General features: G+C 38.6%; 1 protein-coding gene across 4 annotated transcripts in view; it reads right to left on the bottom strand.

Annotated features, from left to right (window-relative positions):
• The window catches only part of LOC106086369 (A disintegrin and metalloproteinase with thrombospondin motifs 6), a 170,373-nt gene that overhangs the window by 70,565 nt on the left and 80,762 nt on the right, over positions 1–19,046 (bottom strand). For all 4 annotated transcript variants that reach the window (XM_059366467.1, XM_013251012.2, XM_059366466.1 and 1 more), the window contains 3 exons: positions 18,353–18,694; positions 2,347–2,557; positions 2,122–2,281 (listed from right to left, as the gene is read on the bottom strand). In XM_059366467.1, coding sequence (XP_059222450.1) covers positions 2,122–2,281; positions 2,347–2,557; positions 18,353–18,443 — 462 coding nt within the window. In that variant the 5' untranslated portion in view covers positions 18,444–18,694. The remainder of the gene's footprint in view (positions 1–2,121; positions 2,282–2,346; positions 2,558–18,352; positions 18,695–19,046) is intronic.

Below are 19,046 nucleotides of genomic sequence, written 5' to 3'. Positions count from 1 at the left end.
AACGGAAATGTTGAGCTTAAATGAGCCGGGGAGTTCTCTATAAGATCTATAAATGTGGTCCCCCACATAAAAAATACTCTGAAAAAACGAACCAACCTTATGCCAACGCCTCTACCAAACGCACAAGGCAAGATAAGAGGTGTTCTTCCATTATCTTCTCCCCGAATTTACGGGACAGTGACACAAAAGATGCTCGGATGTCAACTTACATCCTGCTGCAGTATGTCTCTTCCTGCGTCCAGCGCAAGAACAAATACCTAACTTTGCAATGACCAGTCGAACTCCTATCAGCGTGATGAGACGAATTATGAATCCGCTCAAGTGAACAATACAGTAAACAAAATGCATATCTGATGGTTGGAACCTCAGCTTACTAAGAGAAAGTAGATCTAAAGTCGATGAGATAATCGGGTCTTATCAGTGCGGCTTTAGACCTGATAAAACCACTACCGACTAGATATTCGCTTAAACTCAAATTCCCAAAAAAAAAACCAAAAAGAAAAAAAAACAGACATATTTTCCCCGGCAAGCCATTTCTAGGTTTGGTATACCTGCAAAATTAATTTAACTCTGAAGGTTGACGTAATCTGACACACTTGGCCACGACATCGATATTATGGGTCGATCAATGCGACCCACAAAGTTTTAAAATGGGTCTGCACTCATAAAAAAAGTTGGCTGAAAAGCTAATACTGTCTGCTGAATATTAGTGGTTAATTTTGCTGCTATTGCAGCAGTAGTTCTGCTATAACAGCAGTAGTACTGCAATCTCAGAGTAGCAGTCTTACTGTTGAAAAGTCTATTGTTTGCTGAAAATGACTACTGCCTAATTATGAAGAGGGTGTTAGATGAAAAAAAATGGGAACACATATGTAAATGTTTGTCTCAGTGGTTGTTTATAATCACCGATGAATGTAATATTTTTTCTTTAAATTTAGACAAAAGGCGGTGCCAGTTATGTGCACGTTAGTAGAGCAATAACAAAAAATGCGAACTAGCTCAACCACATTTCGAAATATATACCAATGGATGCGATGTCATGTGTATAAGGAATCTGTTATTCAGGTAGCTTCTTTACAGTAATATTCCACGAATTAAAATCATCTGTTCCAACTAAATTTCTAAAAAAATGTCTAAAGTAATCAAAACAAGTAACAGTCAAACAAAAAATAGCATAACATTTTCTTCAGCAGATTTCTGTACTTAATAAAACAGCAAACAAATGTTTTCTGATTAGGCTGACCAAAATGTTTCCTAATACAGCAGTCCTATGTTTGCTGAAACAGCAGTAATGTCTGTTTTCCCATTTTCAGCAGACAAAAACTGCTGTTTTAGCAAATATTTTTGCTATTTTGAATAACAAATTGGAGAGTGGCATAAATGGCGATAAAACAAAGTTGACGATATAAATGGTGGGAACGCCCGATAAAACGTGATAAACACGACAGTTGGAAAGAACAATTTTGAGAAAGTCAACATCTGCATAAGTTTTGGTATAAACAGACAAAATCTGCTGTTTTAGCAAACATTTTGGAATTTTGAATGAATAACAAATTTGGTTGAGTATGGCAAAATGGCTATAAAACAAAGTTGACGATATAGATGGTGGAAACGCCCGATAAAACAGGATAAACACGACAGTTAGAAAGAAGAATTTTGAGAAAGTCAACATCTGCATAAGTTTTAGTACAATCCCTATATAAAGCAACCGACCGATTTTATTTTATTATTTTGAAAGTGAATATGGCTCGAAGAACACTGCTACAACCTATTATTGAAACACTTGTGGTGTAGGTTAAAATACAATATATACGACCAATTCATTCCTTTTCTTCGAAATTTCATTTTGTTTCAGGCCAAAAATAAAATATTTGCAGAAGGCCATATCGATAGATAGAGAGACAGATAATTATCTCTTGGCCAAAAGGCTTTTCAGCTTTAAAGCCTATTTACTTCTAAGACTTGCAAAACAAATGTTAACACTTTGCAATAATGCCTAAGGTTGATGGGGAGCATATTTTTATTGATATATGGAATAAATTACGAGAAAAAAACTGCTAGCTCCTATTTACAAATTTTTTCAGCTTAATAAATATATAAAGAGAATTAAGTTGAACTCACCAGACCATTACAAGCTGACAAGGCCACCCTTGAATCCGGCTGATCCTTAATACGCCCATGGTAATGACAATTTGTATGCATATCCAAATGTTTGCGTGTCCTTACATCCCTTCGATGTCTTTCAACTATCAAATGTGGTGTCATAAAATAACTGTGAGGTCTAAATGAAAGAAAATGCGTCATGGTCCTAAATTCTTTCAAAAAAAACCTTGAAGAGTTTCTTACTCTAGTTCCAGATGTAATGTCTCATTTTTAATGTCCACATGATAGTGGACCTCAGGTTCGAGATTTGCATCGTCTAAACTACGACGTTTGCGATTATGTTTGTAATGTTGCCCATGATGATGTATGAGGTTGTGCGATATAAACTCTCCACTTTTAGTGACTTTTCGCGGTATTATAAGTTCTCCAGATATCAGTTCGTCCGAGTGCAGGCCTGAAAAAAGAAAAACATAATAGACATGTCAATTATAGAATGAAAACAGGAAGAGTTAGAAGCAAATCTTTTGGAGAATATTTACACCTTATAATTCAGATAGACCTCCACAGTTATGATAGATTTTAGATATTTATATTTATATATTAAGACATTTATATATAAAGACTTCAGAGGATGGGAAATAAGAATAATTCGGCCATCTCATCTTTCTATAAGCTCTAAATAAGCCCTTTGGATTCCCTTGTCTAATTGCTATTGTTTTGGCCTTTCTAAAACTAGCAACTTCACTAGTTAGAAGATTGGACATAGTCACCCTACGATACGCTTGTCCACTATCGGACTGTAATCATTTGCCAAACCATATCACAGGACTAGTTATGGAAGACGTTCAACTTAATTCAATAAATACTGTAATAGTTTTGAAGTGAATAGAGAAACTATTACAAAAATTAAAAAAAAAAAACATTAGTTATAATTTATATAACCGAATTTTAAAGTAATCAGAAAGAGAATTAAGCTCTGTAGGTAAAATAACAAAGTAAAAATAAAATAATTGTGCCCATGATCATTCCACTAAGAAACATGGGCAAACATCTCACTTCTTCTCAAACGAGTGCAGTCCGATTCAAGTTCAAGCTCAATGATAAGGGGCCTCCATTTTATAGCCGAGTCCGAACGGCGTGCCGCAGTGCGACACCTCTTTGGAGAGAAGTTTTATATGGCATAGTACCTCACAAATGTTGCCAGCATTAGGAGGGGAAAACCACCGTTGAAAATTTTTTCTGATGGTCTCGCCAGGATTCGAACCCAGGCGTACAGCGTCATAGGCGGACATGCTAACCTCTGCGCTACGGTGGCCTCCAAAATAACAAAGTAAAAAGGCATTTAGTTCGGCCGGGCCGAACTTTGAATGCCCACTGCCTCGGATATATACATATATTAACCACCTTCCGCCATAACTCGGTCAAAAATCGATTGATGTTATTGGGTGGGAATGTGTCATTTGCTTTATGTCAATAGTGTGCACTTGTTTTTAAGGTGGCCTGCTGATGCTTTCTAGTTTGTAGATGGCCTTGTTGGAATAATTAGCGACTCATGAAAGCATTGCACAACCTAAGGTCTTATAAGTTAGGTTAGGCTAGGTTGGAGGATATGCGACCAATAACCTCGGTTACTAGCCGCTGCACGCGAAGGCCTTAGGTCTCTTGTGTTCGCCTAGCTTGTCGGCCACTTTGATTCAGGATGTTGATAGCCCGGGACCCAGCAGAGGCTGAGAGCCTTCACAATGGTTCTCCTAACCAGTCTCGATCTCCCATGGCCCGACACACAGTGGGATAAAATATTGTAAAAAATAAAAAAACGATTAAAAAATATGCCATAAAAAACGGATAAAAAAATCCTTGAAATTTGAAATGTTTGGAACTAAGTTGTCATTGAGATCATGTGCAAAATTTTAAGGCCCTAGGTGGTTCGAGCGCCACTTGGCAGGACCAAATCTTCATTTGTGGTCCGATTTCCGATTTTTTTTTTTTTTTTTAATAGAAAAAGTTCACTTTTTCACATTTTTTACTTCCAAACTGTATAAGTTTTAACTGAATTATCGGATGTTGTAGTTTTTAGCACTATCCAGCATAAAAAGAATTTCGGGAATCGGATGAAAAATAAAGATGTGGCAGCCCGAACCATTTTCGAGGCTACCAAGTTTAGTACTCTACCAAGAGGCGCTCGGACCACCTAGGGCCTTGACTTCGATAAAACCTCAGCTCTTACCTTTTAAAATTTTAAAGAGTTATCTCTATCGGTTCTCAAATTACATATTTTTACTAGTTTTTTCGATTCTATTCCACTGTGCGACGTCATATCGTTCAGCCCCACCTGACTGACTGGTCAGCCACACCCGCATCACAATCGTCTTCAGTGCCTTCAGGACAGCGAAAATCTCCGCCGGAAAGACGCAATTCTCATCTACAATCAAAGCCTACGCGATTTCCTGATTTCAAGGAAATAAATAAAGACTCCTTACTCGTGGCCACATACGATTTAGATCCACTATCATACCAAAACTTATACAATAGATCGAGGGAAGGTTAGTTTTCGGGAAAACGTCGTTGCCCGTATCCCGTTGACAAGGAAGGATCATTATCCACCCCATCGCCATCCCTCTGCAGAACAGAGGAATTCAAAAGTTTGAGGAGGTTCCTCACTCCCACAGTACAAGGGGTATTTTTGTTATCAAACACCCAACATACAGGTACAAGGCCACAAGATCGCACATAGCAACAGGGCCTCTATTGGACCACTGGTCCAGATGGCATCTTCCCCCATCCCGAATTAACAGCCAAACTGAAACTTTAGTAGACGACATGAGAGTGAGAGCAGAGACAACGGAGGACACGTTGAGGCTTTTGATGAAAACGCATTTCTCATGGACACCCGAATCTTGGAATAATGAGGTTTATGGGCTGAGGACCTTCAAACCATGTAATTAACCCGTACCGATGAAATATTTCCGACGTTACAACAAAAGGAGGCCGACAATCTGGCACCTCATCTGGGCAAGGCAAGTTATGCGACACCAAAGGCCTACTGACCTATAGGCCTTACGTCCTTTCTATTCAAAACCATGGAACCTATTGTGGATACCATCATAACGAGTAGGACATCCAGCAAACTGATCAAATACAAACAGCATGCCTATGTCAAGGTAAGGTCGGTGGAGATTGCCCTACACGAGGTTGTGCATAAAATATAAGAATCCTTCGATGCCAAAACGTACACATTGGCATTTTGCATTGACATCGAGGGGGCCTTTAAAAATGACCAATACTGGGAGGACCGAGTCCTTAGAGACTGACTAAACCATATGCTAATGAACAGGTGGATTAATTGCGGGTCCCATGATATAAATAAAAGGGAAAAAGTGGCGAAGGGTACGCCACAGGGGGCATTTTATCGCCACTCCTTAAGGTGATCACCATAAATAACCTATTACGGATGCTGACTGAGGAGAAGAAGAGCCGGAAGGGTCTTGTAGATGGTCTTACCACTAAGAAATTACGGGTAGAGATCCGAACAAGCCATGCAGAGAAGGCCGAAATATGCCTGTTCACGAGGAAGACGAAGGTTGGCCAATTTGACGCACCACGTTTCCTCAATAAAACGATTTCAATATCTGACAAGGTCAAATACTTATGAGTGATCTTGGATAGGAAATTTAATTGGAAATGTCACATTCAGGAGCATAATGAGAAGGCTCACAGTTGTTGGGACCTATTGCCCAACGGGCCGTAGGCTCGAAGATAGTCCACTGGCTCTACAGGAGCGTGATTAGACCAATACTTACGTACGCCTCAGTAGTTTGGTCGACTGCGATGGTGAAAAAGTGCAACGTTCGGATCATACAACAGGTTCAGAGAACAAGTTGTCTTGGCACAGGCGGAGCGATGAGGAATACTCCTATTAGGCCAATGGAGACGCGAATGGGACAGTGAAAATCCTATGGGATGATTCGGATCGTAAGAGGACGAGGCTATTACTGAAAGGAAGTAGGAATAAGGTCAGTATAGCTTTCAGTATCACAACGGGATACATAGGACTACGAGCTCACTTATGCAAAATCGGTGCGGCAAGTGATAGCATGTGTATGGCTTGTAGGGAAGATGATGAGACGTTGGAGCATTTCCTATGTCGTTGGCAGCTTTTGCGGCTAAAATACCCCGTTCCTCAGGTGGGGACACAATACCAGATGTTTACCAACTTAGGGTAGTGGTATGGAAAACAATTAAGGGATTTTGTTAGAAGCACGGAATTCCTAACTTAGATTTATTTTCCAAGTTACTTTTTTAGTATTTAGACAACAAGCCAATTACAGTCTTAGGTGTATGTCCATAGTGGCACGGGGTGGATTAATATCCGCACCCTCTTTTCAACATAACCTAACCTAAGGCTTATGGTCATCAAGGCATCTGGGTGCAGTATGAATAGTTGTTATTTTATTGGGTTGCCTAAAAAGTAATTGCGGATTTTTTAAAAGAAAGTAAATGCATTTTTAATAAAACTTAGAATGAACTTGAATCAAATATATAATTGCCATTTTGTTCGATAACCTTTTGCCATCTTCCTGACAACTTTAGTATTCCACGCTCATAGAACTTCTGGCCTTTATCTGCAAAAAACTGAACCAAGAGCGATATTATAGCCTCATCATTGCCGGAAGTTTTACCATTTAAGGAGTTCTGCAAAGATCGAAATAAATGGTAGTCTGATGGTGCAAGGTCAGGGCTATATGGTGGATGCATCAAAAGTTCCCAGCCAAGCTCACTCAGTTTTTGGCGAGTGACCAAAGATGTGTGCGGTCTAGCGTTGTCCTGTTGGAATATGACACCTTTACGATTGACCAATTCTGGTCGCTTCTCCTTGATGGCTGTATTCAATTTGTCCAATTGTTGACAGTAAACATCCGAATTAATCGTTTGGTTCCTTGGAAGCAGCTCAAAATACAATATACCACACCCTTACAATCCCACCAAACAGACAGCATAACCTTCTTTTGGTGGATATCAGCCTTTGAAGTGGTTCGAGCTGGTTCACCATGCTTGGACCATGATCGTTTTCGACTAACGTTGTTGTAAACAATCCATTTTTCATCTCCAGTTATGATTCGTTTTAAAAACGGATCGAATTCATTGCGTTTAAGGTGCATATCACAAGCGTTGATTCGGTTTGTTAAATGAATTTCTTTCAATACATGTGGTACCCATATTAAAATTGACGCCAAACAAACAAATGTAAACAAAATTTTGCGCACTTTTTTTTTAAAGCAAGTTAAAAATAACAGCTGATAACTGACAGAAGAAAGGATGCAATTACGGAGTCACAAGCCGTTGAAAAAATTTGTCAACGCCGACTATATTACTACTATATTACCGACAATTACTTTTTGGGCAACTCAATAGCCACGTATTTGTATGTGGAGGAAGCGATCCTCGTCAAACTCCCTAGTTTAGCAAGCTCGTTCCAGTCCATTGGTTATTTTAAGGCGCCAATTACTCTCTTTGTCAAATCGAGCATCATGGAACTCAGTATTTAAGCGAGAGTCGATGCCGCCCGACCTCTCACTGAGACTCTCTACTCGATATGGCGCCTAATAGCTGTCAGCCGAGCTTCTCGTCATTGCGATGATCACCACACAAATCGATGCTCAGACTTCCAACCCGTGTTGTACTTATAGTCATCCCGTGTCGTACCGTGCAGTATGAAAAGTGTTTGTCAGCGATGAGTATCATCCAATACACAATTTATTCATCGGGTTGCGTCCATCGTCTTTACCAAACCACATTACTTAGGCATGTATAAGATTTATTCAACTAATATTCGCAATATCACTATTTTTTTCGTTTCTTCCCTCCACCAATGGTAAACCTTGTACACTAATTTAGCTAGTCCCTGTTACAAAAAATAAATTTTATTAAAATCTGAATCTACGCATAGTAACAGTAACTAAAAAAAAAATTTAAAGAAACCCATTTTAATATCGTTCAACATAGTTTCTTTAAAATACGTCTTGCATGTAAAACCAACGAAAGATTTTATATTTTTCAATTTTTCAATAGCTTAGGGCTAAATATTTTTATTTGCAAGAAAATCAATTAAGGTGAATGTGAATTATGATCGTATTTAAACCAATATTAAAAGTTATGATTTCAATTAAACGATACCAGCTTCCAAAATGTAATTCATAAAAATATTTGACAATTTTCTAACAAAAACCGGCAACAAGTGTAACCACTTCTGTTTACATGATCACAAATAGAGTCGTTATGTTAAATGATAAAAAAAAAACAAACTTATTGAATAATTATTATTAAAATAAATGACGTCGTTGGACATCCCATAAATCACACCATATGAACTCTCAATACGTATAGTATTCGATTACTGTACTCTTTGGCTGAACACCCAAAACTGAAGTGATTGACACTCTGGTGTTTTTGCCCCAGCAAGTCACATTGATGCCGGTGATGGAGATGGTGATGGCGTCGGCGAAGTTGTGGTAGTTAAAATTTAAATTTAATTTAAAATAATTACACGGTTCAAAGTGATTATGGGCAATTATTGGGTAATGCTATCTTAAGTGTGCAACAAAAACAAAAAGTTCCCCAAATATCGGTTAAGGTGCCACAAGTTGGCTCACAGTCTACGCAAATAAAAAAATAAAATTGGCAACAGTACACCATGCACAATACCCTACATATATTATTTTTATACCCACCACCGAAGGATGGGGGTATATTCATTTTGTCATTCCGTTTGCAACACATCAAAATATCTATTTCCGACCCTATAAAGTATATATATTCTTGATCAGCGTAAAAGTCTACGACGATCTACACATGTCCGTCTGTCCCTCTGTCTGTTGAAATCACGCTACAGTCTTTAAAAATAGAGCTATTGACCTGAAAATTTGCACAGATTCTTTTTTTTTGTCCATAAACAGGTTAAGTTCGAAGATGGGCTATATCGGATTATATCTTTATATAGCCCCCATATAGACCGATCCGCCGGTTTAGGGTCTTAAATCAATAAAAGCCACATTTATTATCCGATTTTGCTGAAATTTGGAACAGTGAGTTGTGTTAGGCCCTTCGACATCCTTCGTTAATTTGGCCCGGATCGGTCCAGATTTGGTTATAGCTGCCATATAGACCGCTCCTCCGAATTCGGGTCATAGGCCCATAAAAGCCACATTTCTCATACGATTTTGCTGAAATTTTGGGACAGTGAGTTGTGTTAGGCCATTCGACATCCTCCGTCAATATGGCTCAGATCGGTTCAGATTTGGTTAAAGCTGCCATATAGACCGATCCTCCGATTTCGGGTCATAGGCCCATAAAAGCCACATTTATTATCCGATTTTGCTGAAATTTGGGACAGTGAGTTGTTCTTGGCCCTACGACATCTTTCTTTAATTTCGTTCTGATCGGATCAGATTTGGATATAGCTACCATATAGACCGATCTCTCGATTTAATATTTTGGGCCCATAAAAGGCGCATTTATTGTCCGATGTCGCCGAAATTTGGGATAGTGAGTTAAGTTAAGTCCCTTGACATACTTCTGCAATATGGCACCGATCGGTTCAGAATTGGATATAGCTGCCATATAGACCGATTTCTCGGTTTTAGGTTTTGAGGCATAAAAGGCGCATTTATTGTCTGATGTCGCCGAAATTGCGGATAGTGAGTTGTGTTAGACCCTTCGACATCCTTCTTCAATTTGGATCAGATCGGTCCAGATTTGGATATAGGTGCCATATAGACCGATCTCTCGATTTAATGTTTTGGGCTCATAAAAGGCGCATTTATTGTCCGATGTCACCGAAATTTGGGACAGAGAGTTAAGTTAAGCCCCTCCACATATTTCTGCAATTTGGTCTAGGTCTATCAAGATTTGCAAATAGCTGCCATATAGACCGATATCTCGATTTAAAGTCTTGGCCCTAAAAAAGGCGCATTTAGAATCCGATTTAACTGAAATTTGACACATTGACTTATGTTAGGCTTTTCAACATCCATGTTGTATATGGTTCAGATCGGTTTTATTTTTAATATAGCTACTAAAAAGACCAATCTGTTGTTATACACAATTGAGCAATGACTTGTACTGATTAGTATTTAGCCCAAATCGGAACATATTTCGATATAGCTGCTATGGGGCATAAGGTATGCATTTTTAACCGGATTTTGACGAAAGGTGGTTTATATATATACCCGAGATGGTGGGTATCCAAAGTTCGGCCCGGCCGAACTTAATGCTTGTTTACTAGTATAGACTGATTTGGACCGTATTTGGCACAGTTTTTGGAAGTCTTAACAGAACACTACATGCAAAGTTACAGCTAAATCGGACAAAAATTGCGGCTTGTAAGGGCTCAAGAAGTCAAATCGGGAAATCCTTTTATATGGGAGCTATATCAGGTTATAGACCGATTCGGGCCGTACTTGGCATAGGTGTTAGAAATCTTAACAAAACACTATATTCTCAATTTCCGCCAAATCGCACAAAAATTGCGGCTTTTAAGGACTCAAGAAGTCAAATCGGGAGATCGGTTTATATGGAAGCTATATCAGGTTATAGACCGATTTGGAAAGAACTTGGCTCAGTTGTTGGAAGTCATAACAGAACACCACATGCAAAATTTCAGCCAAATCGGATAAAAATTGCGGATTTAATGACTCAAGAAGTCAAATCGGGAGATCGGTTTATATGGAAGCTATGTCAGGTTATAGACAGATTTGGAAAGAACTTGGCTCAGATGTTGGAAGTCATAACAGAACACCACATGCAAAATTTCGGCCAAATCGGATAAAAATTGCGGCTTGTAAGGACTCAAGAAGTCAAATAGGGAGATCGGTTTATGTGAGAGCTAAATCAGGCTATAGACCGGTTCGGAACATGTTGGAACATGAGGATTGTAAGAACTCAAGTTTATTTATATGGGAGCTATATCTAAAAATGAACCGATATGTCCAACGATCTACATCAATATTAAGTATATGTGCAAATTTGAAAGCGGCTAGTTTTCCGTGTTTGACAGCTATCGTGATTTTGACAGACGGACGAACGGACGGACTTGGCTAGATCGACTCAGAACGTCGATACGATCAAGAATATATGTACTTTATTAGGTCTTAGACGAATATTTCGAGGTGTTACGAAAGGAATGACTAGATTAGTGTACCCCCATCTTATGGTGGTGGGTATAAAAAGAGTGCGTATGATCATTGGCCAGACGTTGCAACTCATACGCCACACGGTACATCTCTAGAACAACAGATAGAGGCTGTATTCATTCATACCATTTAATGGGTCGATTATTGATAGCAACCATGGTTCAGTTGAGTTGTTGTCATAAATATTGGCATAAATATCTTCTCAGAAAGCCAGGCAGCTATTAAACACCTATAGAACGTATTTCTGAACACAAAAACCGCCCTCGACTGTCGCAGATCTCTCAACGAGATGGCTGAACAGTTCAAAATTCACCTGTTCTAGGTGCCGGTCCACGGAGATATCCCAGGAAATTTTAAAGTGCACGTGCTTGCGAGACAAGGAACTACCCTACACATTTCAGGGATACTGGAATCTGTAGGTAAGCCTCTAGCGACATAAAAGCTAAGTCTTGAGGACCAGGCCCGAAGAACAACGAATGATATATTGTCACAAAGAGGGGGCTGTGCGCATTCCAAAACTATGTGGACTAATCTAGACTTGAAGAGGTCTACTGCTTTGCTGTCATTGGCCAGTCATTGTGTCCGTTATGACAGGTCACTGTCGAACATGTTGACGACTGAAGGTTGCCAGCAACGATTTTTGCAGAAGCTGTGAGGACATCGAAGAAAAAGAGACTATAAAACACCTTCTGTGTGTGTGTCCCGCACTAGCAGCCAGAAGGAGTTCCTCTTTAGGTTCTCATTTCTTTGAGAACCTTTCTGATTTAGCGGATGTGAATATTCGCAAGCTATTGGGCTTTTTAAGGCGATCTGGATGGTTCAACGGTAGGAACTAGAAGGCATCTTCCTTCTTCTGCGGGATGACAGACTGCCACTTAAACCTAACCTAACCTAATCTACTTATAAAAACAACAGAGCAACCACAACAAGTAAAAGCGTGATAAGTTCGGTCGGGCCGAAACTTGGGAACCCACCACCATGGATTCTGCTAAAATATGAGCGCTATATCTGGTTATAGACCAATTCGTACCGTACTTAGCACAGTTGTTGAGATTTCGAGAGATAGACAGACGGACGGACAGACAGACGGACGAACAGACGGATGGACGGACAGACGGATGGACGGACATGGCTAGATCGACTCAAGATGTCGAGACGATCAAGAATATTTATACTCTATAAGGTGCTAGATCAATATTTCGAGGTGTTACTAACGGAATGACTAGATTAGTATATTCCCATCCTATGGTGGTGGGTATAAAAAAGTGGTTGCCGAAAAATCCCATTTTTTGCAACTGGTATTGGCAACTACAGTTGAAAGTTGCCATGCAAATGCAATACAAAATTTGTCCATGAAAATTCCATTAAGGAACAGGGGCAAACTTCTCACATATCAATGAGTACAGACCGATTCAAGTTTTAGCTCAATGATAAGGGTCCTCCTTTTTATAGTCGAGTCCAAACGGCGTGACGCAGTGCGACACCTCTTTGGAGACAAGTTTTACATGGCATAGTACCTCACAAATGTTGCCATCATTAGGAGGGGAAAACCACCGCTGAAAATTTTTTCTGATGGTCTCGCCAGGATTCGAACCCAGACGTTCAGCGTCATAAGCGGACATGCTAACCTCTGCGTTACGGTGGCCTCCGTTACCATACGTAATGCAAAATTGTCAACTGACTACGCAATTGATCTACCATAAAAATGACTTACAAAAATAAATAAGCGGAAACCACAGTTTGTTAAGCGGTTTGTACCATATTGGCGAGGTAGTTGAAAATAATCAGCGAAATTGGATGGGAATCGGTTGGTATTGGGAAAATCTACTAAGACTTGTTTAAGAAATAACAAAAGCTTGTTACACTACAGATTTAAGCCTACACAGTTGACATACAACATGCAAATTTTCAGCAAACCCGAAGAGGAACTGCGGTTCATATGCTATAACAGATAATGACCCGACTTGGCCGATTAAAAAATGTTTGAATATAACATGGCACTTCATCCAACGTTCAACATTAATAGCAATGCTGATTTTTCCTGGTAGAGAGCACGCAGCTTAACAACTATTTGTAACAAAAAAAATTCATTCATAAGAGTTATTCAATAAACAAAATCATAAAGGCGTTGGCGTATGTTTTGAATAAAAATTCGTAAGGTAAATTGAAAACCGTGACAGCAACGGCATCGAAGAATATGAAGCGATTGTTTTTGATTACTGTCACATATATGAGAACACATTTTATACAAAAGCACACAAGCAAATTAAGCGCAAGATTTATGGAAATAAAAAAGGAACAAATAAATAGCAACCCATTGAGGAAAGGCAAAAGTCGGGCGCAGCTGACTATATAATGCCCCTACGCCACCGAGTCTATGTACCACTATTAATACATAGAACCTATGTCGAAATCTAGTCAGACTTAAATTTTGCATATCTATTAAAATATTGAATAGAACCTTGTAAGATTTTCTTACAATATGACCAAAATTGTGGTTACTACAACCTTAAAGGGCTATATCGGATGAAAGATATATATGGGAGCTATATCTAAAACTGGACCGATTTTTATGGTCCTGGGACCATATACTGGGAGTAAAAAAACTACTACATGGAAATTTTTGTTAAGACAGGACCAAAATTGTGGCTTTTACAGCCTTTAAAACGCCATATCGGATGAAAGATATATATATATATATATATATATGGGAGCTATATCTGGATTGATTTTGATGAAATCATACACACGTATTAAGACGTCCAATAAAACATTTCATGCACAATTTTGTTAGGATCGGATCAAAATTAAGGCTACTACAGCCTCAAAAGGCCTAATCGAATGAGAGATGTATAAAAGGCATTAAGATCGGCTGGTTCGAACTTTGGGTACCCACCGCCTCAAATACATATATTAACAATCTTTCGTCATTATACGGCGAAAAATTCATAATGTATGAACCCATAGTAGTTTTATCCAAATATGGTCCCATTTGGACCAATACAAGTCACTGTTCAAGATGATAAAGATTCGGCACCATCACATAAAGCACGTGTATGATAAGATTTCCAAAAAAAAAAAATATATTCCGCACTTCATTTCGTTCACACAGTCGTCTAATTCGGTAGATGCCAATCTAATTAAATTTCTACTGGGGCCCTTTTAGAGAGCAAGGTAAAGACTAAAACAAATAAAAACGTGCTAAGTTCGGCCGGGCAAAATCTTGGTTACCCACCACCATGCATTCCGCCAAAAATTTGCCTTTATTAACTCAGTTCGAATTTGAATTACTTTATAACAACCAAATCGGGAATTGGTTGCGGTTATGGTTTCAGGTAGTCATATCGGGGAATGGGTATTGAAGGGGCCTAAATCAGTATATAGACCGATTCGGATCATACTTGGCATGGACGTTGGAAGTCATAGCAGAAGTCTTTGTGTCAAATGTCAGCCAAATTAGATGAAAATTAAGGTTTCTAGGGGCTCAAAAATGGAAATCGGTTTATATGGGGGGGGTACACCAGTTTATTAACACATTCGCATGATACTGGGCAATGATGTTGGATATAAGAACAGAAGTCTTTGGGCCAAGTTTGGTATGAGGGCTATATCAGTTTATAGACCGATTCTGATCACACTCGGCACTGACATTGGAAGTCAGAACCCAAGTCCTTGTGCCAAATTTCACCCACCAGAGGCTCATATGGACGCTATATCCAAATCTGAACAGATATGGCCCATGCAATCCTCAATGATATAAAGGGTGATTTTTTGGGAGCTTTAGGAAAGAGAAGAGATCTAGAAGGCCAGTTGACCTGTCCCGAATGTGAAATAAAATGTTCACCGAGAACTCGCCTCTCAATAAGTCCATTGTTACGCGTGCTGTCTGACATATGGCACCGTTTTGTTGAAATCACATGTCATGCAAGTCAAGCTCTTGCATTGTAGGCAAAAAAAGTTGGATATCATCTCACGGTGGCGCTCACCATTCACAGCTACGTTACGATTCGCTTCATCTTTGAAGAAGTACGTCATTGGATGCCACCAGCGCATAAACCGCACCAAACTATGACTTTCTGGATGCATTGGTAGCTCTTGCAATGCTTCTGGCTGATCTTCACTCTAAAATCGACAATTCTGCTTATTTATGTACCCATTGAGCCAAAAATGAGCTTCGTCGTTAAAATGACTGATCTTCACGCTAAAATCGATAATTCTGCTTATTTATGTACCCATTGAGCGAAAAATAAAATTTAATAATTTGCAAGAGTTGTTCGTTTGTAAGTCGATTTATGTTGCATTATCGATCAAACAGAAGATGTTTGACAGTGAAACAAAACACAAAACGTGCATGAGCTGTGTGTTGCCAAAACGATAATAGATAAAAAATCACCCTTCACATCGATAAGAATTATATGTGAAAAATTTCAAGAGGCTAGCTTAACGCGTTCGACTGCTATCGTGAATTCGACAGACGGACGGACGGACATGGCTAGATCCGACCCCCCATTAAGGGTCTTAGGCTTATAAAAGCCACTTTTATTATCCGATTTTGATGAAATTTGGGTCAGTGCGTTGGGTTAGGCCAGTCGACAAACTTCTTTAATTTGGCTCAGATCGGTCCAGATTTAGATATGGCTGCCATATGGACTCGTCTCTCGATTTAAAGTCTTGGCCCCATAAAAGGCACATTTATAATCCGATTTCGCTGAAATTTTACACGGTGACTTATGATAGGCTTTTCGACTTCCGTGTCGTATATGGTTCAGATCGATCTATATTTGGATATAACTACCAAAAAGACCAATATTTGTTTTGTTCTACACAATTGAACAATGACTTGTAGTTATTAGACCACTCAATATCCGTGTCGAATTTGGTCCAAATGGGACCATATTTCGATAAAGCTGCTATCGGGGCATAAAGTATGGATTTTTAACGGATCATGACGAAAGGTGGTTTACATATATACCCGAGGTGGTGGGTATCCAAAGTTCCGCCCGGCCGAACTTAACGCCTTTTTACTTGTTCTTATGTTCATTGACGATCCATTGAGTTAGATTTCGAATCCAGTCTAATCATTTGCCGATGCCAGTAGTCTGTGTTCGACCATAGGCCCCGTTCTCAAGAAATTGTGGACAGGAGGGGCATTATGAATGAGACGCTCACCCAGTATTTGTTGTCCATTTCCGAGTGTCGTAGAACGAACAGAGTAGACTTTAAAGCACAGAAGACGCAGTGCTGTGTCTTGTCGCACATGCGATTCACTGACCCACTATAATCGTCGATATCTATCGACGGTATAGATATTGAGTAGTCAGATGCTCTTGATGTTCTGGTCATGAAGGTACACTGTGATGTGCGTTGGTCAAAACATGTACTGGAAGTGTCGAAAGAGGCATTCAAGTGTTTGGGCTTTCTTAAGCTTAATTTAATTTTTTTATTTGATGTTAAAAATTATTTGTGCACAGAAGTTAAATGAATCCTTAACTTATTTTAATGAAGGTCCAATATCAACAAAGGTCAAAAAATTGATTTTGGGACAAGTGCAAAATTGTAACATAGTTAAAGTTTAAAAGTAAAGATGGTAAGTCTGTTTTTGCGCTACTTTTAATTTTGTTTGTTGTAGTTGCAGTGTGTTGTACATTGAGCCCTTGCCGATGAAGGACTTTATCAGGTCAATCCGGTAGGAACATTTGGCTGCCATGGGATTGCTTATTTAGTTCCGTTTATTTTGGTTGTTTCATTTCTTTGGGCCGATAACGTTACCAGAATCTTTTGATCAAGAAAAGATCTTTAACACTCAGTAATCGTTTTTATACCCTACACCACCACTATGGAACAGGGTATTATAACTTAGTGACCCATTGGTAGTATACCGATCGACTCAGAATCACTTTCTGATTAGATTTCTATGTCCGTCTGTCCGTTTGTCTGTCTGTGTGTTCATCGTAATTTGTGTACAAACTACAGGTTGCAGTTTTCATTCGATCGTATTAAAATTTGGAACAGGCATATTTTTCGGGTTAGAGACGAAGCCTATAGAATTTGGAAAAAAATCAGTTCAGATTTAAATATATCTCCCATATATATTTTCGCCCGATTTGCAGTAATAATTCAATAAAATGGTCATTTGTTAACCGATTCTCTCGAAATTAGGCAGGGGATTTTCGTGTGACTCTCGACATGACTGGTGAATTTCATGGAAATCGGTCGAAACATGTTTATATATATATATGTTACATCCGCCGATGTAACATATATATACATCCGCCGAGGTCCTTCGAAATTGGACATAGCTCCCACATTGTACTTATAGGGTAGGTGTAGTGTATTACACTGTCGGCACCGGCCGCCTTTTGCCATTCCTAACTGTTTTTTTTTTTTTTTTGCATATTGTTTGACAGTCCTATCCATCGGACAGCTTTTCATGTTGGACAATTTATATTCTACTCTAAAATAGATTTCATTTGAGTCCTATATCATAACGATCTATTGCCCCTTCCTGATACTTGGCTGCAAATTTAAAAATGTTTGTTTTTTATAAAATTTAAACCAATTTTCCAAGAAAGTTGCTTTATTATTTGTAATTCTTTTTTATACATTCATTTGCGTTAAATGCTGCGATTTCAAGGCTTTTTTTACCCGGGTAATAGATTGGAAATTTTACAAGATTTGTATGACACTATGTTGTAGTTGTGTGAGTTTAATTTATCAATAAATTATAGTGTCAAATTTGTTTTTCACCCGCATCCAAATAGAGCAAGAAGTTTCAATTAAAAAACCCACCCAAAAGCAAAACTCCAACACAAAACTCAATGAATTTGTCAGATTTATTTAATTGGCCATGTTTTCCAATATCTTAAAAAGCACACACACACACATGAAAACCGACGCAACAGTTTTGACTTCGCTTACTATGCCTGTATGGTCACTCAAGGTAATTTTTCAAATTAAACTAAATCCGTTTCCCACTGCCTATGTACGAATTTGTACAACGACAATTTTTATGTCGAAAAAATTTTTGATATAGAACAAAGTCAATGCTTGCTCAAACTTACCAATGAGTAATTGTTCAGCTCCATAAACAAGCCATGTTGAGGTTGTGACCAGCAGGCAAATGATGACTTTTAAACGTTTGTGTGATTCCATGATTTATTTATTCGAGTTAAAATTCTGTTTTCCGTTCCTTCAGAATATGGCAAGAAATGTTAATCTTTTCTCCGCTGTTAGTCAATTACTGTCTCTCACTTTTGAGAATAATTCACAATTTTCGTCGTAGGGATTATCCATTATCAATGATCTTGTTCGATTTATACATAATTTGTATTAACATTGCACGTAGGGCATTTTTTTGTAATTTGAAGTATGCAATTTCTGATTATAACTTTAAAAATGTGCAGCTGTAAGTAGAAAACAAAGAAGGTAAATGACTGTTAATAAAACAATTTAAAATCAATCGGATTTAAGATAATGAGTTTTAAGATATTTAACGTCTATCAGAAACAGAACTTGAAGTACCACAAAAAGTAAAGACCAAACAAGACTCATAAATGCAGGACATAAAGTTTAACATACTGGAGAAACACCAGATGATAATGAGCGACTTTCCTCATATGAGCTTGCATTTGGCCATATATTCAATAGAAACTCGCCGTAGACTGCGCGATGGGTCATTCCTTGACCCTTATTAAAATTTATATTGAACTAGCACGTCCTGTGTGCATTATAAACATAACTGCACATCGATTTGGA

This window comes from Stomoxys calcitrans, chromosome 4 (assembly GCF_963082655.1).
Source record: "Stomoxys calcitrans chromosome 4, idStoCalc2.1, whole genome shotgun sequence".
Classification (NCBI taxonomy): domain Eukaryota; kingdom Metazoa; phylum Arthropoda; class Insecta; order Diptera; family Muscidae; genus Stomoxys; species Stomoxys calcitrans.
This window is presented reverse-complemented; position numbering and strand designations above follow the sequence as displayed.